Source organism: Eumetopias jubatus, unplaced genomic scaffold (assembly GCF_037043125.1).
Source record: "Eumetopias jubatus isolate StellerSeaLion01/CBP00866 unplaced genomic scaffold, mEumJub1_p1.0 scaffold_8, whole genome shotgun sequence".
Taxonomy (NCBI): domain Eukaryota; kingdom Metazoa; phylum Chordata; class Mammalia; order Carnivora; family Otariidae; genus Eumetopias; species Eumetopias jubatus.
In genome coordinates, this window is record NW_028274814.1 from 131407178 (window position 1) to 131433215 (window position 26038).

The 26038-nt window shown below is 47.1% G+C and overlaps 1 protein-coding gene across 1 annotated transcript; it reads right to left on the minus strand.

Moving 5' to 3' along the window:
- Positions 1-375: 375 nt before the first annotated feature.
- Positions 376-19457, minus strand: CIMIP4 (ciliary microtubule inner protein 4). The gene is made up of 5 exons (XM_028115685.2): positions 19394-19457; positions 14891-15333; positions 12972-13116; positions 674-784; positions 376-473 (listed from the first exon to the last, which is right to left on the minus strand). The coding sequence occupies exons 1-5, from the start codon at positions 19413-19415 to the stop codon at positions 376-378; spliced, it is 819 nt and encodes a 272-aa protein (XP_027971486.1). The 5' UTR covers positions 19416-19457.
- Positions 19458-26038: the final 6581 nt, after the last annotated feature.

A 26038-nucleotide genomic window follows, 5' to 3' on the forward strand; every position in this document is an offset into this window, starting at 1 on the left:
CCGTGGGCTCCTGGGGGAGGAATGATGTCTGGAAATAATCGGGGTTCAGCTACGGTGGGCATGCAATGTAACCTCCTGCAGTGGCCACTGTGAGGCGAGGCCTCTCCCATAAGACATGAGGTAGAAGCCAAGCAGGGCTCAGCTCCCACATCCTGTCCTAGAATTATGAGGGAAGGGGTGTATGTCTAGGGGGAAGGTCTGGGGAGAGTTTGGGCTCTTGGGGCTTCTCTCCTCCCCCAGTTGGTCTTTCCAGTACCACACATCCGCCCCCACCCCAACGTGAAGGGAAGCAACAAGAAGAGGAGAACATTCAGATGCATTTCTCTTTATTGTTAGCGCCTTCTCTGAGTGGAGGGCAACTCTTCCCAGTCGTATCTAATACTTTGAGCTCTTGTTTTTGCTCTTTTCTCCAAATCTCTCATCCAGTGCTTTCTGTAAGTTCATATTCATCGCATTTTTCTGGTGCCACCGTCCTGCAAAGAGCAGGGAAGGAGCCAGCCCAGATCACCCAGAGGACTTCTGGAGTGCCTGGGCCCCAGTGGTGATTCATGCCTCTCCCAGGCCCACCCCAGAGCTCTACCTGCTGCTCTGGTCTCCCTCTGCACCTTGGGGCCAACACACCCTGCCCGGGTAGGGGAGCGCCCGCCTCCCACAGCCCAGCACCCCCGCGTACCCAGATCGTCCGTCTTCCTGCCATGCCAGTGTTCTATGTCCCTCACTGATTTCTCAATCACCTCTGGGGTGTAGGAGGCCTTCATGAGGCTCTTCGTCTCCTCGGGGGCCCCTGTGGAACCCCATGAAGAAACCCCCAGAAGGCCCAAGTCAACGGAGGTCAGACACTCAAGAATTCATATCTGGGTGTCAGTTTCCCTATGGATGGTGGACTGTGGGAGGGCAGGGATGTGGAGAGGCGGGCCTGGGTTCAAACACCAACTCTGGCATTTATGAACAGTGTGGCCTCAGACAAGTATTTAACCTCTCAGAGCTTTGGTCTCTTTATCTATTCAAAGGAATAAAATTTTCTTGCAAGATTGGGAAGATTACATTATTGGAAATTGGTTGGACCATCTGGCATGGGACAATTAATATCTGTGTTTTCAGAAAATTTATTTCTAGTGGCACCTGGGTGGCTCAGTCGGTTAAGAGTCTGCCTTCGGCTCGGGTCATGATCTCAGGGTCCTGGAATTGGGCCCTGCATTGGGCTCCCTGCTCGGTGGGGAGCCTGCTTCTCCCTCTCCTCCCTGCTTGTGCTCTCTCGCTATCTCTGTCTCTCTCTCTCTCAAATAAATAAATAAAATCTTTAAAAAATTTATTTCTATATTGCATTGTATGTTAACTAAAATTTAAATTAAAAGAAAATGTATTTCTATGTGGACAGTTAAAATACACACACACAAAAATAAGTTATCAGGATCAAGAGTCAGCAGAAACAACAGAGGACCAAATCCCAAAAGATAGCAAGGATTCAAATGATCAGTTACAGAATATAAAATAAGTGTATTTAATGTTTGAAATCATGAAAGAGAGAATAAAAGTATCAGTAAAGAATAAGAAATTACCCAGAAAGAACAGATTAGTAAAAGAAGCAAGTGGGATTTCAGAAACAAAACCTATAATTGAAAAATAAATTCAATGGATGATAAGATGTCTGGGATTTGCTTTGAAATAATGCAGGGTGGGCAGATGAATGGGTGGGAGAAAAGATGAAACGAGATTGGCCATGGATTAATTGCTGAAGCTGGGTTACAAGTGCAACATAATAGTCATTAAATTATTCTCTCTTCTTTTAAGTTTGAAAATTGGCATCAGAATGTTTAAAAGCAAATTCAGGGGATAAGGAAAATAGCAGATGAGATGCAGCTAAGAAAAAAATGGTCAACTGGAAGATATACTAAAGAAGCTAGGGGGGCACCTGGGTGGCTCAGTTGGTTAAGCATCCAACTATTGATCTCAGCTGAGGGTCATGAGTTCAAGGCCTGCATTGGGCTACACACTGGGCGTGGAGTCTGCTAAAGAAAAAAAGAAGACATTAACTAGAATGCAGCATACAGGAGGGAAAAAGATGTGGAAAATATGAAAACGCTAAGATGAAGTTCTGATATATGTGTAAGTGGAGTTCTGATGGTGAGACTGGAGAAACCAGAGAGGTAGCATTTGAAAAGATAATCATAGTGGGAATTTTTCCAGAATTAGTGCAATATATGAATTCTCAGACTCAAGAATCAGTTTCCCAATCAGCATACGTAAAAAGAATTCTTTAGCTAGGTACATCCAAATAAAACTTGAAATACCAGAACCAAAGAAATCTTAGAAGTGGCCATACATTGATGTATATTTACATCAATACATATGCATATACATAAATTATACATAATATACATGGGTTTTAATTTATGGGGTAAAATAATGACGATGATCTCTAACCATCTTTGAAGATTTACTATGTGCCAAGCACATTCTCAGAGCTTGATAGAGCTTACTCATGGAATCTTCTCAACAACCCTAAGAAGTAGGTATGATTATTATCCCCCTCTTACTGTTGAAGTCACGGAAACACAGAGAGGTTAAGTCACTCCTCTAAAGTCCCACAGCTGGTAAGTTAACGATCGAGGGCCCAAACCAGACCCTGTGGCCCCAGAATCCACAGCTGAAACTACTTTGCTTCTGTAGAATTAAAATTCGGTAAAATAATAACATGTAAGCTGAGATGGGGGCAGAGAGAATAAAATTGAGGCCTGTTAGTGTCCTATATTATTCAGGAAAGCCTAAATATCTTGTTCAACTTTAGAATGTGTTAGCTACATGTGTAAAAATGTCAAAGGTAACCACTAAAAAATAAGGAGATTAAAGACACAAATTGGAAAAAAAGAAACTTCACTCAAATGCAAAACAAAGAAGGAGGGAAAAAGGCAGCACCAACAGAAAACACAAAATAAAGTCATAAGAATAATTCCAAATGTATCAGGGATTAGTGTAAATATAAGTAGACTAAGACCCATTGATGAAAAAAACATGATCAGACTACAGAAGAGATTTTCCAAATATATATTATGTAAAGCATAGGTAAAACAAAAGGACACAGAGAAAGGATAAACATGGAATCACAAGAGTGATTGATTGTTCTTCTATGAGGGACCCTGAAGGATGGGGGTGCAAACTTTCATCTCCGGGGCTGGAGAGCTGGGCGGCCATATTTATCTCATCCCTCCCTGAGCGCTGAAAGCCTTCAGGGAGCAAAACAGCGCCACCTAGTGGAGACTGGAACTGTTTACACTGAGCCGTGAGCACTGGAGTAGCATTTCCACTGAAACAAGCCTGAGAATCAGTACAACAGGCCCCTCCCCCAGAAGACGGGTACAAAAACAACTTGCTGGCACCAAGTCTACTGATCATAGAGGGCTGGAAAGCTTCAGCTCTAGGGGAAAGGGGAGTTAGCTTCCTTTTCACTTTTATTCGTTTTTTTAATTATTATTTTTTCATTTATTTTCTCATTTTTAATTTATTTTTAAACTTATTATTATTTTTAAAATTTTTATTGTTATATATTTATTTTATTTTATTTTGTTTTATTTTATTTTTGGATCTAGATTCTTTTAACAAGCAGACCAAAACACACATAGGACCTAGGGGTTTTTTTGCTTTTTTGTTTTGTTGGGTTTTTTTCTTTCTTTCTTTCTTCTTTTCTTTTCTGGACAAAATGACAAGATGGAGAAATTCACCTCCCAGAAAAAGAACAGGAAGTAGTACTCATGGCCAGGGATTTAATGCAGATATAAGTAAGATGTCTGAACCAGAGTTTACAACAATGATTATAAGGACACTAGCTGGGCTTGAAAAAAAGCGTAAAAGACTAGAGAATCCCTACTGCAGAGATAAAGGACTAAAATCTAGTCAGGCTGAGGTTAAAAATGCTATAACCAAGATGTAAACCCAAATGGATACCATACTAATGAGGATGGATGAAACAGAAGAACGAATCAGTGATATAGAAGATGAAATTATGGAAAATAATGAAGCTGAAAAGAAGAGGGAAACAAAAGTAATGGACCACGAAGGCAGACTTAGGGAACTCAGCGACTCATTAAAACGTAATAATATTCGTATCATAGAAGTTGCAGAAGATGGAGAGAGAAAAAGGGGCAGAAAGTTTATTCTAACAAATTACAGCTGAAAACTTCCCTAATCTAGGGAAGGACACAGACATCAAAATCCAAGAAACACAGAGAACTCCCATTAAATTCAACAAAAGCTTACCCCAAAGATACAAATGTAGTAATCCGAAGAGGTACATGTACCCCGATGTTTATAGCAGCAATGTCCACAATAGCCAAACTATGGAAAGAGCCAAGATGTTCATTGACAGATGAATGGATAAAGAAGATGTGATACACACACACACACACACACACACACACACACACACACACAATGGAATATTATGCAGCCACCAAAAGGAATGAAATCTTGCCATTTGCAACAACATGATGGAACTGGAAGGTATTATGCTGAGCAAGACCTGTATCATATGATCTCACTGATACGAGCAATTCTTAATCTCAGGAAACAAACTGAGGGTTGCTGGAGTGGTGGGGGGTGGGAAGGATGGGGTGGCTGGGTGATAGACATGGGGGAGGGTATGTGCTATGGTGAGTGCTGTGACTTGTGTAAGACTGTTGAATCACAGACCTGTACCTCTGAAACAAATAACACATTATATGTTAAAAAAGAAGAAGAAGAAGAAGAAGAAGATAGTAGGAGGGGTAAAATGAAGCAGGGGAAGTCGGAGGGGGAGACAAACCATGACGGACTATGGACTCTGAAAAACAAACAGGGTTCTAGAGGGGAGGGGGTGGGAGGATGGGTTAGCCTGGTGATGGGTATTAAAGAGGGCACGTATTGAATGGAGCACTGGGTGTTATACACAATGAATCATGGAACACTACATCAAAAACTAATGATGTAATGTATGGTGATTAAGATAACATAATAAAATTTTTTTAAAAAGTCAACAAAAGCTTGGTGACAACCAAGGCATGTCATAGTCAAATTCACAAAATACACAGAAAAGGGAAGAATCCTGAAAGCTTTTAACTTTCTTTAAGGGGAATAGGTCCTTAACTTTAAGGGGAATAGGTCCTTAACCTACAAGGGAAGACAGATCAGGTTCACGGCAGATCTGTCCACAGAAACTTGTCAGGTCAGAAGAGACTGGTAGGATATATTCAAAGTGCTGAATGGGAAAAATATGCAGCCAAGAATTCTTTATCCAGCAAGGCTGTCATTCAGAATAGAAGGAAACATAAAGAGTTTCCCAGACAAACAAAAACTAAAGGAGTTCATAACCACTAAACCACCCTGCAAGACATTTTGAGGGGGACTCTGAGTGGAGAAAAAAAGACCAAAAGCAACAAAAACTAGAAAGGACCAGAGAACACCACCAGAAACCCCAACTCCACAGGTAACACAATGGCACTAAATTCATATCTTTCAATAGTTGCTCTGAATGTAAATGGACTAAATGTTCCAATCAAAAAACAGGGTATTAGAATGGATAAAAAACAAAACAAAACAAGATCCATCTATATGCTGTTTACAAAAGACCTGTTTTGAACCTAAAGAAACCTGCAGATTGAAAGCGAACCATTTATCATGCTAATGGAGGTCAAAAGAAAGCCAGAGCGGCCATACTTTTATCAGACAAACTAGACTTTATTTTTTTATTATTTTAAAGATTTATTTATTTATTTTATAGAGAGAGAGCACGAGCAGGAGGGAAGGAAAGAATCTTAAACAGACTCCACACTGAGCACAGAGCCCAACGTGGGGGTCGATCTCATGACCCTTAGATCATGACCTGAGCTGAAACCAAGAGTCAGATGTTTAACCAACTGAGCCACCCAGGTGCCCCACAAACTAGATTTTAAAACAAAGGTTGTAACAAAAGATAAGGAAGGGCATTATATCATAATTAAGGGGTCTATCCATCAAGAAGATTTAACAATTGTAAATATGCCCCAAACTTGGGAGCACACAAATATATAAATCAATGACTAATAAACATAAAGAAAGTCATTGATAATAATACAATAATAGTAGGAGACTTTAAACCCCACTTACAGCAAAGGACAGATGATCTAAGCAGAAAATCAACAAGGAAATCAACAAGGAATGACACACTGGACCAGATGGACTTAACAGATATATTCAGAACATTTTATCCTAAAACAGCAGAATACACATTCTTTTTTTTTTTTTCAGAGTGCACATGGAACATTCTCCATAATAGGTCACATGCTGGGTCACAATCAGCCCACAACAAGTACAAAAAGATTAAGATCATACCATGCATATTTTCAGGCCACAAAGCTATGAAACGTGAAGTCAACCACAAGAAAAAAATTGGAAAGACTTCAAATACATGGAGGTTAAAGAATATCCTGCTAAAGAATGAATGGGTTAATTAAGAAATTAAGGAATAAAAAAAATACATGGAAGCAAATGAAAATGAAAACACGACAGTCCAAAATCTTTGGGATGCAGCAAAGGCAGTCCTAAGAGGGAAGTATATTACAATACAGGCCTTCCTCAAGAAGTAAAAAAAGTCTCAAATATACAACCTAACCTTACACCTAAAGGAGCTAGAAAAGGAAGAGCAAATAAAGCCTAAAACCAGAAGAAGAAGGGAAATAATAAAGATTAGAGCAGAAATAAAGGCTATAGAAACAACAACAAAACCAGTGGAACTGATCAATGAAACTAGGAGCTGGTTCTTTGAAAGAATTAATAAAGTTGATAAACCAGATAAACCAGACTCATCAAAAAGAAAAGAGAAAGGACCCAAATAGACAAAATCATGAATGAAAGAGGAAAGATCACAACCAATGCGAACAATTATAAGAGACTACTATGAAAAATTATACACCAACAAATTGGGCAATCTGGAAGAAATGGACAAATTCCTAGAAACTTACAAACTACCAAAACTGAAATAGGAAGAAATAGAAAATTTGAACAGACCTATACCAGCAAAGAAATTGAATCAGTAATCAAAAATGTCCCAACAAACAAAAGTCCTGAGCCAGATAGCTTCCCAGGGGAATTCTACCAGCCATTTAAAGAAGAGTTAATACCTATTCACAAACCGTTCCAAAAAATAGAAATGGAAGGAAAACTTCCAAACTCATTCTACAAAGCCAGCATTACCTTGATTCCAAAACCAGACAAAGACCCCACTAAAAAGTAGAATTACAGGCCAATATCCCTGATGAACATGGATGCAAAATTCTCAATAAAATACTAGCAAATCAAATTCAACAGGACATTAAAAGAATTATTCACCATGATCAAGTGGGATTTATTCCTGGGCTGCAGGGTTGATTCAATATTAACAAATCAATCAACATGATACACCACATTAATAAAAGAAAGGATAAGAACCATATGATCCTGTTAATAGGTCCAGAAAAACCATTTGACAAAATACAGCATCCGTTCTTTTTTTTTTTCTCTTTTTATTTTTATTTGCATTTATTCTGCAGAATTTACTCCCGGGCCATAAGTTTTTGTTTCTTCAGTTTCTTCTGGGATATCTTTTTCTTCTGTGCAACCTCCTCTTCTGGTTTAGGAACAATCTGCTCTTTTTCAGTAAGGATCATCTCAATGTGGCAGGGAGAGCTCATGTACGGGTTAATCCGACCATGAGCCCTGTACGTTCTACGCCGCATCTTGGGGGCTTTGTTCACCTGGATGTGCTCAATGACCAGAGAATCAACATCTAAACCCTTAAGTTCAGCATTACTCTCTGCATTTTTAAGCATGTGCAGTAAAAATTCAGCACTCTTCTTGGGCCACCGACCCTGTGTCCAGCCCCACTGTTTGGCCTGGGCACACCTACCAACTCCACCACTGTAGTGACGGAATGGCACACACTGCTTCTGTAAAGTGACGTCTTTCAGATACTTGGTGGCTTTTCAGATATGCATACCCTTGATGGCCTGGGCAGTTTCATGTGTGTTCTTAAAGTGAACACGAAGATTTGAACCTCTTGATTTACATGGTTTCGTAGGGTTTTCTGGGTCAAGCGAATAGCGAACCATTTTCAGAGGTCACCTCAGGCCGCTTAGGGGGAAAGAGGAAGAGCCTACAGCATCCGTTCTTGATAAAAACCCTCAACAGCTCAACAAAGTAGGCATAGATGGAACATACCTCAACAGCATAAAGGCCATATATGAAAGACCCACAGTTAATATTCTCAATGGGGAAAAACTGAGAGCCTTTCCCCTATAGTCAGGAACAAGGCAGGATATCCATTCTCACCATTACTATTTAACATAGTACTGGAAGTCTTAGCTTCAGCAATCAGACAACAAAAAGAAATAGAGGACATCCGAATCGGCAAGGAAGAAGTCAAACTTTCACTATTTGCAGACAACACGATACTCTATGTAGAAAACCCGAAGGACTCCACCGAAAAATTGCTAGAACTAATACATGAATTCAGCAAAGTCATAGCATATAAAATCAATGCGCAGAAATCTGTTGCATTTCTATATATCAATAATGAAGCAGCAGAAAAAGAAATCAAGGAATTGATCCTATTTGCCATCGCACCAAAAACAATAAGATACCTAAGAATCAACCTAACTAAAGAGGTAAAAGATCTGTACTCGGAAAACTATACAACAGTTATGAAAGAAACTGAAGAGGACACAAAGAAATGGAAAAGCATCCCATGCTCATGGATTGGAAGAACATTGTTGAAATGTCTACACTACCCAAAGCAATCTACACATTTAATGAAATCCCTATCAAAATACCACCGGCATTTTTCACAGAGCTAGACCAAACAATCCTAAAATTTGTATGGAACCACAAAAGACACAGAGTAGCCAAAACAATTCTGAAAAAGAAAAATAAAACTGGAGGTATCAAGATCCTGGATTTCAACCTCTATTACAAAGCTGTAGTCATCAAGATAGTATAGTACCGGCACAAAAACAGCTACATAGACCAATGGAACAGAATAGAGAACCCCGAAATGGTCCTAAAACTATATGGTCAACTAATCTTCAACAAAGCAGGAAAGAACATCCAATGGAAAAAAAGACAGTCTCTTCAACAAATGGGGTTGGGAAAACTGGACAGCAACACACAGAAGAATGAAACCGAACCACTTACACTATACACAAAAGTAAATTCAAAGTGGATGAAAGACCTAAATGTGAGACTGGAAACCATCAAAATCCTAGAGGAAAATTCAGGCAACAACCTCTTTGACCTTGGCTGTAGCAACCTCTTACTAGACATCACTGGAGGCAATGGAAACAAAAGCAAAAATGAACTATTGGGACTTCCATCAAGATAAAAACTTTTGCACAGTGATGGAAATAATCAACAAGACTAAAAGGTAGTCTACGGATTGGGAGAAAATATTTGCAAACAACCTGTCTGATAAAGGGTTAGTATCCAAAATCCATCAAGAACTTATCAAACTCAACACCCCAAAACCAAATAACCCAGTTAAGAAATGGGCAGAAGGCATGAATAGACACTTTTCTAAGGAAGACATCGGATGGCTAATACACACATGAAGAAATACAAATCAAAACCACGATGGGATATCACAAGAAGCGACAGGTGTTGGCAAGGATGCAGAGAAAGGGGAACCCCCCTATACTGTTGGTGGGAATGCAAACTGGTGCATTCTGGAGAACAGTATGGAGGTTCCTCAGAAAACTAATAATAGAATTACCCTACAACCTAACAACTGCACTACTAGGTATTTACCCAAAGGATACAAAAATACAGATTTGAAGGGGTACATGCACCCTGATGTTTATAGCAGCATTATCAACAATAGCCAAATTATGGGGGGATCCCAAATGTCCATTGACTGATGAACGGTTAAAGGAGATGTGGTGTATATATTTAATGAAATATTACTCAGCCATCAAAAAGAATGACATCCTGCCATTTGCAATGATTTGGATGGAGCTAGAGTATGTTACGCTAAAGCAAAATAAGTCAGTCAGAGAAAGACAAATACCACATTCGCTCATGTGTGGAATTTAAAGAACAAAACAGATGAACATATGGAAAGAGGGGGAAAAAAGGAGAGGGGGGAAAGAGACTCAATGATTGAGAACAGACCGAGGAATGATGGAGGGAGGAGAGTGGGGGATGGATCAGATGCGTGATGGGTATTAAAGAGGGTACTTGTTGTGATGAGCACTGTGTGTTTTATGTAAATGACGATTCACTGAATTCTACTCCTGAAACCGATATTGCGTTATATGTTTACTAAAATTTAAATAAAAATTAAAAAAAAAGAAGCCTAAGAAAACTGCATAGTCCTTATAGAAAAAAAATTATAAAATGTAATTTACAGATACGGAAAGAAGACTTAAATTAATGGACCTGCCTAGCATATTCATGGATTGGAAAATTCCTTATCATAATAAGGCTGACCATTGCCCCTAATTTGAGCTCTAGATTCAACATACTTCCAATTAAAATCTCAACAGGGTTTTTGTTTTGTTTTGTTGTAGAAATTGACAAGGTGGGTCTAAAATCTCTATGGGAGAGTCAGGGACCTCAAATAGCCAAACCTTAGCTGGTGGTGGTTGTGGAGAAGCAGGCTGATATCTGCCCAACCAGATACCAGACTACCTCTCATACTTGGTCATTAAAAGCATAATAGTCAACCAATGGGCAGAATGGAAAGCCTGGAAACTGACCCCTGCGCACGTGGAAGCTTGGTGGACACCAGTGGTACCACTGCGGGTCCCTGGGGGCAGGGGTGAAACTACCCAGTAAAGGGTTCTGAGACAATTGGTAATCCACATAAAGGAGGAATTAAACAGGAATCCCTGCTTCTAACTGACAACAGAAATCAACTCCGGGTGGATTAAAGGCTTAAATGTGAAAAGCAAAACTAAACATTTTAAAAGACCATATAAAAGATTTTCTTTATGACTCAGCATGGGATAGGATTTCTTCAACCCACTCTTCCTAGAACCTTCTCTCTGAGGAAATAGCAATCCTGTCCTCCCAGGCTTTCAGGTCAGAAGCCTTGAATTCAACCTTAATTCCTCTCTCATACACCCCAGATCCATTTATTAGCATATTCTGTGTGCTCCAGCTTACACAAATACCCAGAATCCTACCATATTGTACAATGGTACCTCCAGAGTTGCGCAGGGCCCCAGCCCTGCTCCCTAGACAAGCCATCATCATCTCTCCTACCTGGGTTTTTGCAGTCGACTCCTCACTGGTCTCCCCGTTTCCGCCCCAGCTCCCCTGCAACTATTCTCCACGACAACGAGAATGGTCTTTTAACCAACAATGCCATTCTCCTGCTTGAGACGCTCCCCTGGCTTCCCCACCCCCCCAAGGGAAAAGATTTTCTGGCGGCCTTCCCCACCGAGCCTATCTCCTGAGTTCCTCTCCCTTGCTCTGGTTCAGCCACAGCCTGGATCAGCAAGGGCAAGGCTGACGGGGTGGGTAGAAACAAGAGGGATGCCTGGGTGAAGGCCACTGGTGCCAAGGCTGAATGAAGCCCGAATTTATGGCTCACCATAAGATAGCAATGCGAGCCAATCAGTTAGGGAAAATATAACAATTGACTCTTGTTGAGCGGGTGGGTACAAGCTGGTTTGCGCTGGTTCCAGCACCACCCCTCGCACGGCTGCCAAGGTTGTGTTTCTCAGGCTGGCGAAACATGCACAGATGTCTTTTAGACAATTGTTTTATGTCTGGGTAGATGTTACCATATAAGGTTGTGCGCACCCTCGGGTGATAATTATTACAGAGACAAATGGAAGGCAGGAACTCTGAGACCCAGAACAGAAGACAATCTGAGCTGTCTTCTCTCTCCCTCCTCCAGCACCACCCCTTCTCCAGGCTCAAAGAAAGAGCCAGAAAGGCTTCCCGTGGCTGTCTGGTTCCTTGGGTGACGGGGATCTGAGCCCAGTGAGGAGGTCTGCCAGGCCCTGGGGGCACGGGAGAGGGCCTGGCAGGACAGAGGGAAGAAAGAAGAGTACCAGAAGGATGTCATGTTTGGCAATGAGGCAAAACTCGAACGTTGGGGGCCGAGAGAGGCCCCTGCGGGCAGGCTGTGGACCCCCAGCTGAGCAGGCCATTAAACCACTTTGGGAACAGGGTCATAGCTAGGGAAGTGACCCAAAGCCAAGGAAAGACTCTGGGGCTTTGGAGGCAGGAGAAAAACGTGGATTTGAGCTCTGATCCACCTCCTGTTATTGAGAGATCTTGGGCAAACTGTTTCCAATGAGTCCCTGAAATGGAGCTAATAGCTCTCACCCCAAACAAACAGGGCTACGGTTGGCCCTCAGGAAACACTGCACATTGCTGTCCGAATCTCCAACCCACCCTTCTCCCCAGATGGTGCCACCACAGCTCCGGGAAGGAAAAACAATGGCCTGCCAGCTACTCGTTTCGAGCCCCAGGCCAAGCACCTTCAAGTGGCATTTCAGAGCCCTGTCAATGACCCAATGAGGGCCACGTCATCATTATTATCCCCATGGTGCCAAGAAGGTGACCGAGGCCCAGAGAGGTGAAGGATCCCGCCCGAGGCCACACCCAGGAAGGGGCAGAGCTGAGCTTTGAACCTAGGAAGCCTGACATTGTCACTGTGACCAGAGGTGCCCAGGCCAGCCAGGGGTGCCCGGGCCTCCCTCTGGCAGACTAGGACACCAGAGGTCCCCGAGGGAGTGAGGAGCTATTTGCCAACTAGGATGGATCATCTGCACGGTGAGAATACATTTGCCCGGGGCCTGGATATTCCCAGCACAAGGCACAGGGCCTGGCCCAGAGAGGGCGCTTGGTGGCCACGCAATGAGTGTCCCATGTCCCCAGGAATGTGTCCTGGGTCTCAGACCCCCTAGGGGTACAGGAAGGGGTGGCTTGGGACCCACAGGTGTTGACAGCCCCTCACCCTTGCCCCTTGGCCTGACCTTGAGACAAGTTTGATCGCATGTTGTAGCCCAAATCATAGTAGTCTGAGAAGATGGAGGTGATTTCCACGGGACTCTGGGTCCTGCTGGGCCATGAGTTTGCCCTCCTCTGGCCCTCAAAGACCTCACCGATGGCCCTTCGAGCCTGCGCAGCGAGCAAGGGAGAAGAGACAAGGGATAGAGAAGCAGGGTCAGCCCTCTATCTCCCCGCCAACCCCTCCTCCCTCTCACCTGCCCCACTGCTATACTGCAGCCTTCAACCAGGCCCAGGGCCGGGAGCTGGGAGAGCGGAAGGCCCCCCATTCCTCACACCACCCCACCTCCCACACGGGCACAAGTGATGGTAGTGATCATAGAACCTCCTCCCTGCTTTGAGCACCTACTGTATGTCATCAGAAGAGGTCTTCATAAGCTGATATTACTCCTGCCATTTTATAAATGAGGAAGCTGGGCCTCAGGGCAGGACTCACCCGGTCGCCACAGCTGATAAACCGTAGAGCCCCGCTTGCCTCTAGAACAGAGGCATCCCCCACGTCAACTCGGGGTGGCTCCTTAGATTTCACTGGGGCCAACTCCTTCCTGTACCAGCGAGGGACCTGGAAGGCTCAGAGTGGCTGAGCCCAGGCCTAGGAGCCAGGAAACTGGGGTTTGAGTTCCAGTTCTGCCATAAACCAGCTGCTGACATTGGGCAAGTCTCTGGTCTTCTCTGGGCCTCAGTTTCCCTACTTGTAAAATGGGGGTGGGGGCAGAACTGGATGGTCTTTGAAGTAGCTTCCAGCTCTGATAATCACTAGCTCAGTGACACCCACAATGTGTCAAAGATAGATAGAAAAACCAGATCTCCTGATTCAAACCCAGGACAATGATGGCCAAAGAGAGAAATGACGGCTTCCAAGGCTGAGAGGGGCAGTGAGAGATAGTGACCATAGAGCCAGCCTCAAACTGGGATAAGATCTTCCAAGTAGGACAGGGCATTTAGGATTGTGACCTCCCAGACTAGCAAGGTGGGTGTGGTCACCACATCTTAAGATGACAAAGCAGAGGGGGACCCAGCCCTTTGTGATCCTGGGAATTCCACTTGCTCAGTGTGACCCTGAGCAGATCACATCACCTCTCTGAACCTCTGTTGTACTATATGTTCAAAAAGAAGCCATAAGTCAGGCCTGGCCTACCGCACAACATAGTCACTGTGGGGGTTGAGGTGATGGCTTTAATCTATGTCTCAAAACTCCAGAGCAAGAAGAACTCCTAGCATTTGACCAGAAACAGCAGTTTTATCTCAACTTTCAGTTGACCGGTAGTGATTCTCTGGAATAATGTATCAGGTGGGGGAATGGTGCCAGCATCGACTAGTGATGTCTGCCATGAATGCAGTCTAGGAAAGTTGGGGTATGAATGCCATTTGTCAGCCTGATCTAGTCCAACTGCCTCACTTGACAGAGGTAGACACTAGAGCCCAGAGAGGGGAAGTGACTTATCCAAAGTCACCCAGCATTCAGGGGGCAGAGCCAGGATCAAACCCAACTCTTCTGATCCCCAGTCAATGCTGTCTCCTTTAGGAGACTTGTTAAAAGCATCTAATCCAACACCAGCCTTATAACTGAAAAGTAGTAAGGGCCAGGCCCCCAGAATACATTGGCCCAGCTTGGATCCTCATCCCATAGAACTGGGTGAGTTTGGTTAGTTTACTGAAACCCTCTAAGCCTTGGGCTCCGTATCCGTAGGAGGGTGATAATAGTACCTTCCTCACTGGGAAGATCAAATGAGTTGTTTTATGTGGCTCTGCCTGGCATAGTCAACATCCCTCTCGAATGATATTACTGTAGGGACTCTGTGCTCAAGAGCAGGCTCCTTGGGGGTCCTAAGTTTCCATGCATAACGCTTCCGCCACCCTTGGTCTCCTGTGCCCGCTCAGATACCTGCTCCTCAGAGACCAGCTCGTCCACCACGTTGCTCCCAAACTTGTGACGAATGTTGTCAGGAATGATGCTGCTCCTCTGGCCCTGGGCTCCTGTGTTGGGGCCTTCCTTCAGCCCCTGGTTCAGCTGAGCCCCCTCTCGGAAAGAAGCCCTGCTCTCCCTCGAGGAGGGTCTGTAGCCTCCCTTCCTCGGGGACCCACACTGGGGGTCCATCCCCGGGGACAGACGGTCGCTGCTGATGATCGATGGGGGTGGAGTCCTGACCTCCTCCAGGTGGACCTGCCTTAGGGGGCTGCCTCCCCGGTACAGGGTCGGCTGTGGGGAGACTGGGGCCTGGTACTTGAACTTGGAGGTGTCCAAAGGGCTGGGGGCAGTTCTCCAGGGGTTCGTGTCCTGCTGGTCTTCCTTGCTGTTCAGATGGCCCCTGGGCAAAGTGGTTGTACCTGAGCAGGGAGAGAGAGGGAGAGAGGCAGGGAGGGAGGGAAGGAGGGAGGGAAATAGATGAGTGCAGAATGGGGAGTGGGAAGGGAGACAGCGATGGGAGTGGGGAGCGGGGAAAGAGAAAGACACAGAGCCCCAGAGCCTCGGAGCAGCAAAAGAAGGTAAGGGAAACTGAAGGGACTCCACGAGAAACTGCTTTCTCCGCTCCTTTTGCTGCCTCTTCTTGCTGGGACCTGCACCCCTGCCTCACACACGCCTACAGAACAGACAGTCCTCATAAAGGTCAAGGATTTAATGTTTTTTTGGAGTCTTCCAGCACAATAGATAGTACCTAAGGAGTGACATGAACATTTTCCAAGACCACCGACTTACCAAGACCCCTGGCTCCAGGGTGTAAGTGACTTATGGGGACACCTAAACACGCATCTTTGTTCCTGGATGGCTGAGAAGACAGGGCACTGGACCACCGTCCTCAGTACAAACCCCAGGCCCCGAGCAAAGACGAGACTCACTGTCCTTTCCCTTCTGAGGCTCCCAGACACTTGGTATCTGCACTCTCTCTCTGTCTTCAGTAAACTGCTCTCACTTCCTCTCGGCACGCATTTGATTTCTATCCTGTGTGAAACCAAAGACCATCTTGGCTGGTGCTGCGGGACCCCTCTCTGGGTCCTTGGACCCAGCCAGCCTGCATCAAAGGGATGGGGACAGACAGAAGTCACAGGAGCCAGAAGCACAGGGGAGAAATCAGGAGAGACAGAGGAAGCAGGTAGTTCAGTCTGCCAAGCCTCCCACCAGACGGGATCACCCCCACATTGTTTTTGACAAAAGGAGTGGCAGCCCCAGACTCTCCAGTCTTGAGGTCTAGCTGTGGGACCTTGATGTCTCTGTGCTTTAGTGAACCTAGCTCCATTTGATTAGTTCCCTTCCCCTCTTTGAACCCCCCAGCGAACCAGTGAAGAAAACCAGCAGCATCGTTGGCTTGGCCAAGTCACAGAGCTGGATAGCCAGGCCTTTGCTCCCCATTCAGAGCTGCTGCCCAACCCCCACTTCCCTCTGCTATTGTCACTATTCAGGTGGTGTCACCCCAGCCACTTCCCTGCTCTCATACCCCCACAGGTCCCTTCCGCTTCTGGCCCTGACTCCCAGTCCCAGGGGGTCCCTGCTCCCAGCCTGCAAGCCTCCTCCCTCTCTTCACCCAAGGCTCCCACCAAACCGGCTACTCCTTCTCCCCCAGCCATGTCCTGTGCCGTCCCACCTCCCAGGGTCTGCCCAGGCTGGTTCTGCTACCTGAGAGCCTGCCCCTCCTTCTCCCTGAGACAGAATCCTACCTTCAGCTCCTTCAAATGTATTCTTACCAGGAAGTCCTCTCTGACGCCCACCCCACGCTGGCCTGGCCACAGGCTCCACACCCCTCTCACGAGTTTTCCCTTTCTCCATCACTATGGCTACAAACCTTCCCATTTTCCCACCAAGATGGGAGGTGGTGGTCTCACTGAGGCGGGTCCACGGGTGAGTTGACCCTGGACCTCCCTCAGCACCCACCAGACAAGCCCGGTGCATCGGAGCTGTGGGTGGAGGCCGTCAGCCAGCCCGGGGAGTAGGGGCGGCGGGGCCGGCAGACCCAGAGGAACCCTGTGCCTCATCAATGTAACACATCATTTCTTTTCATGGTCCTACCGCTGACATCAGGATGCATCTGGCAGTTGGTGACCCTTAGTCTAACCAGCAGGGTTTTCTCTTTCTTTAAGTGGCGGGTAAGTCACATAAATAACAGCGTATCTGACAACTAACCTGATGGTGACCTAACACAATTTATATAACATGTGACACATGATAATACCCACGTGGTGTATAAATTCTTCCTTATCTTATTCTTTCTTGTATTTTCTGTGCAAAATACGGAAGAGGAGCCGTTTGCCCACCCCCATCCCCCCCTACCACACACACACACACACACACACACACACACACACACACACACACACGGACTTGGCCTCGCCACCTGCCCCCCAATCTTCAATCCCAGGTGACAGCTGTAAACACATCTGGTGAGCTGCCCTTCAAAATATTCTAGATGGCTCCTCCAGCCCTCTTGAAGGATTCATAGTTGTGCTTTGTTTTTGTTTCTAAATGAGATTGGATTCTATGTATTGCTTTGTAACTTGCCGTTAAAAAAAGTACCACTGGGCCTTGAGGATTGAGTTATGGCGGCAGACACAGACCCCACTTCCCTTTCAAACCTGGCAGGATTTAGTAGCTGCCCCACTTGTGGTGGAACAAGAGGATTGTTCTAGGCTTCCTTTTCAGAGAAGGCTGCTGGAAAGCAGCGGGTTTTGCTGGCCATGGGGGTTTTATTTCGCTCTCACCGGACCCTGCTCTGCTGTCACCAAGAGGTGGTGGTGCTCTGTGAAAAACCCCTCTTGCCCACCCACGAAGAACGGCAGACCCTTCCCCTGGGCGGTAGAGACAGAGAAAGCTGATGTCCAAGCCCGCCTGCCTCCTCCTTTCCTTCCCTCCCCACCCCCCCACCCCCGCCCCAACCGGTGAAACCAGATACTCTTTCATTCTTGCTCCTTTGTCATCTACTCAAAAGGCAGAGGGAAAACCTGTTCCCCGAGACCAGAAATCCTCCCCTCCCTCCAGTCCCGGTTCTGCCCCAGGAAGCAGGCAGCCAAGTCAACGAGCGCCTCTGGGGACAACCGAGGTTGCCAAGGTAGGGAGGGCACCCTGCTCAATAGAGTGGAAGCAGGTATGAAGCACACGAAGCACACGAAGCATCCACCTGCTCAGCCACGGCCCCCCCTCCTGCTCCCAGCACAGCGAGGGGCTCCACCTGGGGTCCCACAGGATGCAGGCCTCAGGACTCCAGGAGTAGAGCTTCCCATTTCTCCCAGGCCATGCTCCCGCCTGCCTCATCTATGAGCATGTTATAGTGGAATTGCCTGCACCCCCTGCCCGCCCTCTGGGGTGATGAGCGCTTCACTGGCCGGGCCCTGGCTCAGAGAGCCGATATTGACCCAATTCACGCACTGAGGGAGCCCTATGTCAGATCCAGGCACTAGGGATGCAAGGGAACTAAAAGGCCAACCCTTGTCCTCTCAGAGCTCAGTGTTTGTTGAATGAATGAGTGATTGTTGGCAGCCGAGGAGCCTCACTGCAACTCTGCCCCATCCCTTCTGCCATAAAAAGGGCAGAGTGAACCCAGCTTCACTTGCTAGTGTCATGAGGGTCAAATGGTCCACGGTCAGTTTTCCCGGCTTGGCCCTTTATCAGAATCCACCCCCCCCCACTTCCCCACTCATGACATTTGCAGATTCTTGGGCCCCTCCCCGGGCCTGCATCAGAGCCTCCTTGGAAGAGGCTGGAATCCGAGTGTTTAACAAGGCCTGGGTGCTTAGGGTGTTGGAGAGAGCTTCCAGCAGCCATGTCCCCTGAGTCTCACTGGATGGCCACTCACCGTGGGGCCCCTATCAGAGCTGACCTGACCCAGTCACCCCTGCATTGAAAGCAGAGCCCCCACATCGGGGATCAGGCCCAGGACCCAGCCTGGGCTTCTCCCCCACCTGCCTCTCCAGCCTTCCAGCCATATTGACTTTCCTAGGCTCCACCAAAGCACCAGACCTTTCACTTCCAGACTTTTGCCCATACTGTTCCCCATTCCTGGAACACTCCCTTCACCCCTCCTTGGGCCACACCACTCCCTGGGCTGGGCTTACTCAGGACCTACATGTACCTTCCACCCCCTTGACCAGCCCTGGCCCCCGTTAGGGTCTCTCTCAGCCCTGCCCTCTGGGTGCACACTTCCCCACTGAGCCCCGCAGAGGGGAACTGCAGTGGGGCCACAGTCCCTGGTTGGACAGAGGGGAGGGGCCCAGCAATATTCCCCTCCCTTTGATTTCTGTCTTCAAATAGAATGCGGAGGAAGTCAGGGCCCCACAGTGGGTCTGAAGGCCCAGGTGAGACCGAGGGAGGAGGAAAAGGGGCTGTTCCCTGCTGCCCGCAGGGCACCCGTACAGAAGCCCCGAATGGGCATTCAGCATGTCCCTGGTCAGCCTGTCCTACCTGCTCGGTGGCCCAGCTCCATCGACTCTTGCTCTGGGATAGGTAATTCCAAGCTTAGTCCTGAAGACAAAGAAACACATTTAGTCATCTCAGATGACACAGTCTCTGCAGAAAAGGATGAACAGAGAATTAAACAGGGAGGCTTGTGGCCATCTGCCCAGCCCCTGACCCGAGGTCCCTCCATGCTGTTTCCAGTCCTCTCTGGTACTCAGCAAACCCCTTCCCCCGTGCTGCCGCCATCACCCATCCCCTCCCCCCCCCCCCCCCCCCCCGCCTGCCTCCTGGACCCCTGCAGACTCTGCCCTCTCTGGAAAGCCCGGGTCACTTCCAACGCCAGTGCTTCAAAGAACTTTCTCAAACAGCCTGGGGGCCCTGAGCGCCTCTTGCCCTTTGCACGCTCTTCCTTCCACCTTCTCCCCCATCTGCAGCACCCAATGCTCCCCTGGGATTCCCCAGCAGGCCCCTGGCTGTGGGAGGCTTTGCCCCAAGCCCCTTATCCTGGTGACTTTTTGCCTCCCTGCAAGTAGGACTGTGTCCCTTTTACTAGCTGGTCATTCAAGCTCAAGGGAAAGGAACCGGCTTGGCCATCATAGGAGAGCTGAGAGCAGGAGCCTCGCGGCTGTGACCTCAGTCTCTGCTCCACAGAACAGGCCTTCCGGCCAATTTAGAGCAGCCCTGTCATCTACAATAGCCCCTGTGGCTTTCGGGTTTGTGTTCCTTTTCCTAGTGAACTTCTTCTTATTCCTAATACCTGATTTTATTGCAGTGTCTTTAAGATTTCTGTGAATCTTGTAATAGGAAAAGGAAAACAATTTATTGTATACAGTGAATGTTTAGTACCCAGGCCTAAGCAGGAAGTAGCTTTGTAATAAGGAAAGCATAGAAGTAGCAGGTCAGAGCTGAAAGGGATCTTTGGGATCAATTAATCCAATCTCTTCATTTTACAGATAAAGAAACTGAGGCCCAGAGAGGGGGAGTGATTTGTGCTAGGTCACCCAGCAAGCTGGTCTGCTGGTAAGCTCAGAGCAAATTAAGAACCAGATTGATTTTAGGGACGCCTGGGTGTCTCAGTAGGTAAAGCCTCTGACTTCAGCTCAGGTCGTGATCTCAGGGTCCTGGGATCGAGGCCTGGGTTCGGGCTCCCTGCTCAGCAGAGGGTCTGCTTCTTCCTCCCCCTCTGATTCTCCTCCCACTCGTGCTCTCTCCTCAAATAAATAAAATCTTAAAAAAAGATCAATTTTCTTTTGAAGAAATCACAAAGCAAAACACCCTATTAATGTTGACACTTAATAATTGTGTGGTGATAACTGTGTGATCGTGCAGCTTCTGATGGACTGACTCCCCATGATCCCTAGTTTCATAAGACCTACTGTTGGGGAGGGACTGAGCTTAACAGAATACCCTTCTGGTATTCATACACAGCATTAGCCCCCCACCCCATCCCCCTGACTGTGGGCTGGACTTAGCAGCTTGCTTCTGATCAAAAGAATATGATGAAAATGGGAGGATGTCACTTTGAGATTAGATTAATGACTTTTGTCTTATTCACACTCTTTCTCTGGCTCTTCTTGGCTTGTTTGCTCTGGTGGAAGCAACTGCCATGTATTGAGCTGCCCCATGGAGAAGCCAACAGCTCATGAGGAAGGGAGACCCTTGGTCCAATAGTCCTCGAGGAACTGCATGAATCTTGCCACCCAAATGAGCATGGGAGTGGATTCTTCCCCAGTTGAGCCTTCATATGAGAACATAGCCCAGCTGACACGTTAATTACAGCTTGTGGGGGACCCTGAGGCAGAGGACCCAGCCGGGCTACACCCAGGATCCTGACCCAAAGAAACTGGGAGATAATAAATTTGTACTTTTTTTTAAGTTGTTAAGCTTTGTGGTCATTTGTCATTTGTCATGCAACAGTAGCTCACTAACATATAGTTTGGTACCAAGAATGGGCTGCTGCTGTAACAAATACCTAAAAATGTGGGAGTGGCTTTGGAACTGAGCAGTGGTTGGAGCATGCATGGATTTTGAGGAACATGATTGAAAAGGCTTAAATTGCCTTAAACAGATAATGAGTAGAAATCTGGACTTGGAGGATGCTGTCACCGCAGGCACAGAAGGATGTGAGGAACATGTTCTTAGAACCTGGAAGAAGACATGCCCTTGTTATGTAGTGACAGAAACTTAGTGACACTGTCATTGACAGTTATGAGGAAAGCAGAACATGTGACTAATGAGCCAGGGGATCTAGCAAAGGAGATTCTCAAAGGTGCTTCCTGGTTTCTTCCTGCTGCGTGTAGTGATTGTGAGAGAAGAAAGAAACATTGAAGGAAGGACCATTAAACATAAAAGAGGCAAGACTTAATAGTTTTGGAAATTCTCATCCTCTCCAAGTGTCAAAAAATGCTAAAATTAAGAAATGGCTTCAGAGCACTGTCAGGAAAAGGTAACCAAGGGTGCGACTATACCACATTTTGTTAAAAGCTTATAAAGATGAAAAGCTCAGAGCATATTATTCTGTCACACAAATGATCCTTTAAAGAGATAAGGATGCATCTCACAGACCCCCCAGTCGGGTAATAGGGCCTCTAGGAAGCTTACGGGTGCTGTCTCTCTGCAGGAGCCCCAGGAGAGAGGAGCATAGCTATTGTCTAGCGGTGCGAGCCCCTGCAGGCTTCAGTTATTGAGAAAACCATATCAGCAAAAGCACAACCAGCTTGCAATAAAGAGGGCAGAGAGAGTACAAAATGGGACCAAAAAAATGGGAGAGATTAGTGGACTCTCAAATTCTACTGGTAGAACAGTCTGACAAGACTGCTCAGCATACACACATGTTCTTATTTATTTATTTTATTTTTTTAAAGATTATTTATTTATTTATTTGACAGAGAGAGACACAGCGAGAGAGGGAACACAAGCAGGGGGGAGAGGGAGAGGGGGAAGCAGGCTTCCCGCTGAGCAGGAGCCCGATGTGGGACTCGATCCCAGGACCCTGGGACCATGACCTGAGCCGAAGGCAGACGCTTAATTACGGAGCCACCCAGGCGCTCTTTATTTGTTTTTTTTAAAGGATAGAGAGTGGAAGAGAGTACCTGTTGGGCAGAGCTGAGAACCATGGAGAATTACTTCCAGGCCTTGAAACCCAAACAGGAAAAGTTCAACATTTCCTTGGCTGGATTTCAGAACTGCTATGGGCCAGTGACTCCTTTGTATCTCCAGTGTCCTCATTTTTGAATAGGGATGTCTATCACTCTTTTCCTGGGGCTGCCACACCATTTTGTGGTGGGTGTGTTCAGAACAGGTAGCTTAGTTTCATAAGACCTACTCTTGGGGAGGGACTGAGCTCAAGAAACCACACCCAAGGAGTCTCATCCATGCCTGGGCCTGATTTGTAGAACCAGGTTCTAGATTTAGAGCTGATGGAATGAACCCTTTGTAGATCTTAGGCAGAAATGAATGCATTTTGTGTACGGAAGGGATGTATATTATCGGGGCCTAGAGGGGGCAGTGAGGTGGGCAGTTGACATGGCTCCCAAGGATCCTGTTCCTTGCTACTCACAACTTTGTAGAATCCCTCCCCTTGAGTGTGGGCTGGACCTGTTGACTTGCTTCTAATCAATAGAATATGTGATAGGATGCTACTTCCAGGGTTATTGAAGATTGAATATTGAAGACTCTGTCTTGTTCATGCTCTCTCAGGCTCTTCTTGGCTCACTCACTCTGATAGAAGAAGGGTCCATGTCATGAGCTGCCCTCTGGAGAAGCCCACCTCAAGGATCTTAGGGGGGCTCCTGGCCAACAGCTCATGAGTAACTGAGACTCTCAGTTCAACAATCCACGAGGAATTGAGTCCTACCAAATGAGTGGCCCTGGAAAGGGGTCCTTCTCTAGTTGAACTTTGATTACAGTCTGTAGAAGACCCTGAGACTTGGGATCCATTGGAGCTCTATCTGTATTTCTGACCCAAAGAAACTGTGAGATAAAAAATCTTCTTAGAGGCACCTGGGTGGCTCAGTCAGTTAAGCATCCAATTCTTGATTTTTGGCTCAGGTCATGATCTCAGGGTTGTGAGACTGAGACCCACATCAGGCTTCACACTGAGTGTGGAGCATCCTTGGGATTCTCTCTCTCACTCTGCCTTTCTCTCTCAAAAATTAATTAGTTAATTTTAAAAAATGTTCTTAAAGCCACTAAATTTTGGGGTGATTTGTTATACGGCAAGAGATACCTAATGCAGTTCATATGCATTCTCACATCTAGTCGATTAGTCTTCATAAGGACTCAGGTGTTCAGAGAAAGTATTAATTCTCTGTCTTTCACGGGTGGAGAAAATGAGGCTCAGAAAAGAAATAAGACCTCAGCCAGGTGGCACTGAAACCAAGCCCGACATCTTCTGTCTCCTTCAAGCGAGCTGCCCCATCCCCAGTTACCTACCCGCTGTGCCCACGGCTGTGTCCCATCTGCCCTAATGGCACCCCCAGTCCAGAGCAGCCTGGACTCCCTTGAACAGAAGTGTGGACTCACTGCCAGTTTCTGATCTGGAAAGAAAGGTTCCCAAGAGACGTCAGTCAAGGAGGATGGGGACGGAGGTCTAGTTGCTTCTGGGTACTCTTCCCTCACGAGCAGCCCTGAATGGAGAGAGGGAAGATGAAATCCCAGGCCTCGGGAGACCCCCGCCCACCTCACAGTTCTCTGCCTCACTTTTCCACTCTCTCTCATAACATCAGAAAACACGTGAACCACTCTGGTGTGTGCTGAAGCCCAGGAGTGCAGATCCACACTGCAGATCCACCCAGAAACTGCTGGTGAAGACTACTAGGTGGTTGCTAGGGAGCAGCCCTGCTCCACTGTTCACTGGAGTCACCGTGGTGAGCATTATTCATAGGGCTCTATTACCTCAGAGGGCTTCTAGGCCCACCCTAGGGAACTGAGGCCAGGGAAAGCCAGTACTGGGGGGAGGGGGAGGAGCCTTCAGGCATCGTTCACCCTCTCATCCCCTCAAAATGTTTCCAGAGCCCCCCACATGTGTCAGGTTGTGTATCAGGCACAGAGGGTCCAGATGCCATCAGGTGGAAAGGAAGTTCTTGGGATGACAAAGGATTAAGTAGAGAGAATGATGAGTTTTGTCTGGGGAAATGAGTCATTTGAGCTGGGCTTTGAAGGATGCATAGGAGTTTAACAGCTTAGACGGGACTTGACTATAAAAGGCCTGGATGTGTTTATGAGCATAAATATAGGCCAAGAGGAGTGGGGAGGGGAGGGGAGAGAAAGGTGCACCTGAAGCTCTCTGAGCTGGACATGAAGGGATCAGGGACCAAGGAGTAAAATGAGAGCAGGATGAGACAACGAGAGTCGGCTCTCCCCTGCTCGAACCACGAGGGCTACCAAAGATGAATAGTTCAGTGGCTTCTGCAGCTGGTGTCAGCAGGAACTCGGTCCTGTCTGGCTTTTGCTTAGCAGGGGTAGGGGTCCAGGGGCTGCCTCCTCATGCCAGCCTTCCAGGGGCTCCCCAGGTGGCAGAGAGCTTGGTGACACTCGGGACCCCTGAGTCTGGGCCTGCCACTTAAGAAAAGAGTGACTTTGGCCGAGTTCTTTGGCTGAACTTTCCTCATATGTGAAACAGACACAGCTCACCGCCAAGGGTAAGAACGAAGATTGAGCGAAATCACTTTCGAGAAGCGCCTAGCGCATCGCTTGCCACAGAGAGATGTCTCCTGCAACTCACAGCTAACCCCGTAAGCGACTCATCAGCAAGGCCTTCAAAGTACACCAAACTCGCACCCCTTCAGCCACCTCCACTGCCCGCCCCCCACCCCGGCCCCCAGTCCAGACCTCTTGCCTCCTCACTGGTCTCCTGGGATTACTCTCATCCACGTTATCTATTGCTGAGTGACAATATGACCGCAAACTCAGCAGCTTCACACATTCCCTATGGCAGTTGCTGTGGGTTGGGGGGTCTGGGCGTGGCTTCGCTGGATTCTCTGGTCACTCAAGGCTCCAACAAAGGACCTAAAGCTGGCATGACAAGGACAGCATGGAGGCAGGAAGGGTCAGCCTTAGCCCTCTTCCACGCAGACCCCTCAGGCCTTCAGCCTGATACAGCCTGACACCCAGGCTCCTCAGCATTTACTGAGCACCTGCCCGCCTCTACGCCAGCCTAAGGGCTGGGGCACGTCATCGACAGACTTGGTCCCTGGCCCTCGGTGGCCCTGTCTTTGCCCAGGAAGGCTGCGCGGTGGAAGCAGGGAAGCCCCATTAGGTGAGTCCAGGGGTCAGCGTGCAGCCTGTGAGGGGAAAACAGCCCTCCTGAGGTGCTGCCCTGACATTTGACGATAGGACAACCCTCCTTGAACCCCAAGTCTGGACATAGACAAGGCCCTGAGCTTAAGATTCCTGTCTCAAATTCCAGCTTTGTCTTTCCCAGGGAACCTAGGAAAATAACCACTTTGAGCTGAGCCCGTGGAAAGTTAGTGCCCTCAGCCCTAACTGCCTTATGAGTAATAGGCTCTCTGTTCTGTCTTGCCAGCTCACGGGTGACCTGGGACAGAGGACTGCCCTCCTCTGGCTCATCACCCCCCACCCATGTCTGGGATCTGTAAGTAATAAATCTTGTGACTTAACTTCCTTTGTGTGGGTGTATTGAAACTGCAT